The sequence below is a fragment of the Lithobates pipiens genome, unplaced genomic scaffold (assembly GCF_037356315.1).
Source record: "Lithobates pipiens isolate NorthernLeopardFrog02 unplaced genomic scaffold, aLitPip1_a1.2 Scaffold_3, whole genome shotgun sequence".
In the NCBI taxonomy this organism is placed as follows: domain Eukaryota; kingdom Metazoa; phylum Chordata; class Amphibia; order Anura; family Ranidae; genus Lithobates; species Lithobates pipiens.
In genome coordinates, this window is record NW_027507790.1 from 81,568,609 (window position 1) to 81,575,009 (window position 6,401).

Sequence of the window (6,401 nt, forward strand, 5' to 3'; positions counted from 1 at the left end):
CCTGGGAGGGAGGACCCCCATGTCCTTCTCCCTTTTTTTTTTTTTTTTTTTTTTTTGCTGGCAATTATTTTTTACATTCAGCTATCACTAGGGAAGCCCCGCTGACAGCTGGTGACTCATTGGTCTTTAAGGACACGGTGGCTGGCTTTACGGCCCCCTTCTTGGCAACAAGCTATATACAATGTAAAACAAAATAGCGGCAAGCACTGCAGAAACTCTCAAAAAGCAACATGCATAGATGTGAATCAAGCCTAACAAGGCAGGTTAGATGAGGGTAGGAGGGAGGCAGGGGGGGTCATATTTAGCCTGGAATGGTGGTTTTCATTGCTTTAAAACTGTTTACTGCATACATGTCTTGGTCTATTTCAGTGTTGATGCAACGAAAGAAACAAACCGTTTAGGAAGGCTTATAAATCACAGCAAGAGCGGCAATTGTCACACCAAACTACACAATATCAACGATGTACCTCACCTCATATTGGTTGCATCAAGGGACATAAAAGCAGGAGAGGAACTCTTGTACGATTATGGAGATCGGAGCAGGTCATCCATTGAAGCACATCCTTGGCTTAAGCTTTGACCTGCATACAGATGGATTTTTACCCATTGCTTTTGTGAACTGATTTGGTTTTAGGCAGACCCCTTTCCATTAGTGTTGCACATTTAACACTTAGATGCCAACAGCCTTGATCATAGTATTTTTATATTGATAATTTCTGTGCTTACGAAGCATGCAGTGGAATGAAGCATTTTAGTTTTGTACACAAGGATGTTTGTCTTCAAGTGTTTTTGACAGATGATCATTGCTTTAGACATCTTGTTGGGTAGTCTGATTTTCAAAGCAATCACTTTGATATCATTTTAGCTGCAAGTGAAGGATTGAGTAAATATTGTACCGTTCAAAGGCTAACAGTAAATTTTTGTATATGTGTGCTTAAAGGGCAATTTAAGGCAAATGTATTCTTCCAGGTATTATCAGCAATATGTTGTGGGCAACACGGCAGTGTGTGTGTGCGCAGGTATGCCTATTGAGACAACCAAGCATTTCCATTGAAGTAACCCACAGCACCCAAAAAGCAGTCGACTATCTTTGTCTTGGCTGCAAGAAAAAGATGGAAGAATCCATTTGATATGCTGTAAGTTGCTGCTGTCTGTATAGAAAAATTGTTGCTCTTTGTACTCCTTTGCTTAACGTAAACCTGAAGGGGCTGCTGTTGCACACCATCCTCTTTAAAATGCTAGTTGCCTGGTATCTATGCTGATCCATTACTGCTTAATATTCGCTGTTAACCTCAAACAAATATGCAGATTTCAAAAGTCAGAGCAATCTGTCTTTTTTACCTACATACTTGCTCTGGATAAGAGATTAATTCCTGAAGAAAACAGGTCAACGTGATAACCAGTCAACTATCCATTTCTAGTTAACTGAAGCATATGGGCAAGATTTACTAATGCTGGAATGTACAAAATCTGGTGCAGCTCTGCATAGAAATCAATCAGCTTCCAGGTTTTATTGTCCAAGCTTAATTGAAGGTCAAGTTGGAGCTCTGGTTCACACAAGGCGATTTTGTTGTACACTTTGAGAGTTCAAAATTGCATGACAAGTCGCAGCCCAGGAACCTCAAGTCGCAGCAACTCTGAAAAAGGTTCCTGCACCCTTTATTTATTTTCCCCCCCCCACCAAAATGGATCCTATGCATTAAGGTGAAAAAACATCTGACAATACCACCCCCCCCCCCCCCCTTCTTACCTGAGCCTGCTGCGTTTGCCCCCCCCCATCTCCTCTTCGCCGCTCAGCCTGGCCGTTGATTGGCTAGAGTGCATGGATTAAAAGCAGCGCAGCCATTGGCTCGTGCTGCTGTCAGTCACATCCAATGACATGGGGGCGGGGCCGAGTGATACAGTGAACGGCTATAGCCGGCTGTATCACGGGAGCGTGCCCGCAACAACTAACCACCATGCGAGAGCGCTCGCATGAAGGTGCTTAGTTCTTTCAGGGAGGAGCCGAGATACCCACCGAGTGACCCCAGAAGACCAGGTTTGGGGCATTCTGTGCAAATTGAGCTGCACAGTGGAGGTAAGTATAACATGTTTTTTATTAAAAAAAATATATAAAAATTACCTTTACAACCCCTTTAACTGTAATTTCATTGTGACTAGCATTGACTTTAACAAAAGTTGCAAACCGCAATAAAATTGCACTGATCGGTGGTTTTGAAATCGCACTGAAGTAGCATGATTTTTAAGCCGCAGTGGTGTGAACCAGGGCAGAAGCCGACTGGCTACCATGCACAACTGCAATAGATTCTGAGTGCTCCAGTTTTAGTAAATCTCCCCCTTATGTTTCTCTTTAAATGGTTCTTTTCAAACAAATTTGTAATGATTAAAAGCCTACTAAACTAACCTTTATAACAGCAGGCACCGACAGATAATGCTGGCTTCTCAAAAAGGGCTCCAATTCATTAACACCCCACCTGCTACATATCACAAGACGATGCCCAGGCTTTTAAATGGGTCACTCGGGTACCTTCAGAAGCAGTGAAGGGTGGAAATGATCACAGCCCCCCCGCCAGAACACTCCAACGCTCTGCCATTGGCTGAGAGCACTGATCATGATTTGGTCGGCTGCTGGTTTTTACAACAGAAGACAGTCGGCCATGGGTTTTTTTACTAGCCAATGTCTCCTGGCTTTAGTTGATAAGTTTAGGACTAGAAGTTTTGCTTTAGTCCAAAATGTTTTTTAGGAAGCCATCTTCTGCTTTTTAAAACTGTAGGGAGGGGGAAGTCCCAGGTATCAGGGCTAGATCTGTGAATAGCACTTAATACCTATAACAATAGTGTGTTTTGTCTCCATAATCCCCTGGATTCTTTACATTTTTAATATATCTATTGATAATCGGACACACCTGTACACAGGTTTTGATGGCACTGCTTGACTATTCTAATAGTGGGGATATGAGGGGTTACTGTACCCACATGGCTATGGAAGCGGTAGTTTGACAGGTCATGGGAGCCATTCAGCTTTCTATGTGGAAAGATGTAATATTCATTTAGTGCTGTGTAATTTCCCCCCCATTATACATTACCTATAAGGCATGATTTTTGTATTCTAACAGCAAATGCCTCTTGATCTAGAAGGCTAAAGTCGGTGTGTGTGTCTCTTGTTGAGCTCTTAGCATGGCAGGCAATTAGATATTGGAAAACCATTGTAAAAGTACACCTGCATGAAGAGGTGGGGTTTTATACCCTTGATTGCAAATTCATTGCAATTGTTCTTTGACCTGCTCTCCTTGTTTTGTCCCCCTGATTTCAAACAAAATGTGAATGCCTTTTTTAAATGGATGACTATGTTGTTGAAACAATGGAGGCAGCCTGCATAGAATGTTTTGCTTTTGTCGCAGCATTGCGAATATATGCCAAATGAAGTCCCTCCTGTCCTCTCTCCAGAATTATAATTATGACTGTTTAATTTTATTTAAAGCTGAAATTGAGGTATGGAAATGTTTTGCATAGTTGTGTTGGTCCAGCTTGTAAGTTTGCATGTGCCATACCTGGCCAAGCCACGTGGAAGCTGGAAATCGCTGTAGTAGGCTGCTACTCTATAGAACTTGCATGCTTTATATTGCCCCAAGCTAAAACAATATAGCTATGCAAAATTAGTACTTGTCTAAACTTCTCATTTATTGGCAAATCCCAGCACATGGATGATTTCCTTTATCTGAAAAGGCAAAATCCGTGCAGCCCAATCAAATTCGGACCTTCCCACTGTCTGAATTTGGTGGTTGGAGAGAACCGACCCCTAGTTTTAGGTAATTATGCAAACCTGTCTGTGGCAGTCACTTGTACAGCAAGGAGGGGAGACTAGCTTCTGGAACTTCAAAGTTCAAATTTTTACAGGGGCCTGCTAAGACATTTTATGCTTTACACATATCCTGTTAATAAACTTCAAAAAGTACCTGTCTATAGGCTCTCATTAAGTTGCCATTTTAAATGAAACCTGTACTGAGAAATTTTGGCAGCTGCCTTTTTTTTTGGGGATGATTGTGTGGCTGGCGTACTGATCCAATGGCTTCAGTCATTTCTGGAATAGTGCTTTAAAGTCACACTGCTCCAAGTGCTTTTGATTTGGAACAGCAATGCAGATTCGCTGTTACAAACCCCCCCCCCCCCCCCCAAAAAATGTCTCCTAGCCCCTGGCTTATGAAATTTTAACCTTGCCACCTATTTTCAGCTTCTAATGTTTCACTGAGTGCTGGAATATCAGGATGGTGTAAAATAGAATATTTTAGTGTAACTACGCTATATTACCAAAAGTATTGGGACACCTGCCTTTACACGTACATGAACTTTAATGGCATCCCGGTGCTTAGTCAGTAGGGTTCAATATTGAGTTGGCCCAGCCTTTGCAACTATAACAGCTTCAACTCTTCTGAGAAGGCTGTCCACAAGGTTTAGGAGTGTCTATGGGAATGTTTGACCATTCTTCCAGAAGCGCATTTGTGAGGGCAGGCACTGATGTTGGACAAGAAGGCCTGCCTCGCAGTCTCTGCTCTAATTCATCCCAAAGGTGTTCTATCGGGTTGAGGTCGGGACTCTGTGCTGGCCCGTCAATGTCCTCCACCCCAAATTTGATCATCATGTCTTTATGGACCTTGCTTTGTGCACTGGTCCAAATCATTTGGTAGAGCGGGGATTATGTTATGGGATTGTTTTTCAGGGGTTGGGCTTTGCACCTTGGTTCCAGTATAGGAAACTCTTAAGGCGTCTGCATACCAAGACAATTTGGTCAATTTCATGCTCCCAACATAGTGGGAACATTTTGGGGTTGGTCCCTTTATGTTCCAACATGACTGCGCAGCAGTGCACAAAGCAAAGTCCATAAAGACATGGATGAGCGAGTTTGGTGTGGAGGAACTTGACTGGCCTGCAGACTCCTGACCTCAACCCCATATAACACCTTTTGGGATGAATTCGACCGGAGACTGCGAGCCAGGTGTTCTCACCCAACATCAGTGCCTGACCTCACATATGCATTTCTGGAAGAATGGTCAAACCTTCCCATACCAGTGGTTCTCCACTCCTCAGGACCCACTTACAGGCCAGAGTTTAAGTCGGACCTTGGGGAGATGCAGACGAGAATACTGCAGCCGCTAAGCAGCAAATTATCTCACCGTTGATGTATTTGTTATCTTTCACACCTGGCCTGTTGGTGGGTCCTGAGGACAGGAGTTGAGGACCACTGCCATAGACACTTCTAAACCTTGTGGACCGCCTTTCCAGAAGAGTTGAAGCTGTTATAGCTGCAAAGGGTGGGTCAACTCGATATCGAACCCTATGGACTGGGATGCCATTAAAGGTCATGTGCATGTAAAGGCAGGCGTCCTCATACTTTTGGTACTATAGAGTATTTTAATTGCCTTGATGATCTCTGCTATAGCAGGGCATGACTTCTGTATAAATGTTTTTCTTTGGTTTAATGAGATTAATCCAGCCTGCTGCAGTTACAGTAGAAGCTCAGATTGTTCTAGGTTGTGTGTTTTTTTTTTTTTTTTTTTTTTTTTTTTTTTTTTTTTTTTTATTGTATAAAATGTGAAAAGGATGTTTTTTATATTGGGAAAATAAGGATTGTGGAATAAATATTTATTAAGAAATGTGTGTATCTTCTTTTTAGTTTTAAACTGAGGGGGAAAAAAAAAAAATCGCTTTGAACCCTACAAGACGGCTATTAAAGCGTTTGTTGACCCAAAAAAAACTGATCCTGTTTCTTTGAAGCATGTTATCCAGTACAGCGCTTGTGTTGTGTCATTTGGCCCCCCTGTATACCCTAAAAAACCTGGCTGATCCTGCCTGGCTATACCCCCCCCCCCCCCCCCTGCAAACAGACGCGATAATCATGGCTGCTGAGCCCCTGATACCGTTGTCTGTTTGCGTGATTCCGTCAGACGCAGCTCTCCGGGTGTCGGTGTACTTTCTCCTCCCCCCCCCCCCCCACTCGTAACTGCGGCGATTGTACATTGCACAGTCACCGGGACAAATGTTATTAATGTTAACTTTTAAAGGGGCTGTAACACCCCTTTCACACCAGGGCGTTTTGCAGGCGCTATAGCGTTAGAAATAGCGCCTGCAGTCCGCCCTAGAGAAGCTGCACCATTGTGTGTAGTGTGACAGCCCCGAGGGCTTTCACACTAGAGTGGTGCGCTGGCAGGAAGTCAGAAAAAAGTCCTGCCAGCAGCTGTGTTTACCGCTCCTCCACCGCTGCTCCCCATTGAAATCAATGAAGCAGCGCTGTAATGCCACCGGCAAAACGCTGCTATTGCAGCGTATTGCCGGCGGTTTTAACCCTTTCGCGGCCACTAGCGGGGGTAAAAGGTAAACCGCCACTAAAAATAGCGGTGTTTTAC

The 6,401-nt window shown here is 43.5% G+C and overlaps 1 protein-coding gene across 2 annotated transcripts in view; it reads left to right on the plus strand.

Annotated features, from left to right (window-relative positions):
- Positions 1-5,651, plus strand: part of KMT5A (lysine methyltransferase 5A) — a 28,027-nt gene extending 22,376 nt beyond the window's left edge. For both annotated transcript variants that reach the window (XM_077461918.1, XM_077461917.1), the window contains one exon: positions 370-5,651. In XM_077461918.1, the coding sequence (XP_077318044.1) occupies positions 370-580 (211 nt within the window). In that variant the 3' untranslated portion in view covers positions 581-5,651. The remainder of the gene's footprint in view (positions 1-369) is intronic.
- The last annotated feature ends 750 nt before the right edge of the window (positions 5,652-6,401 follow it).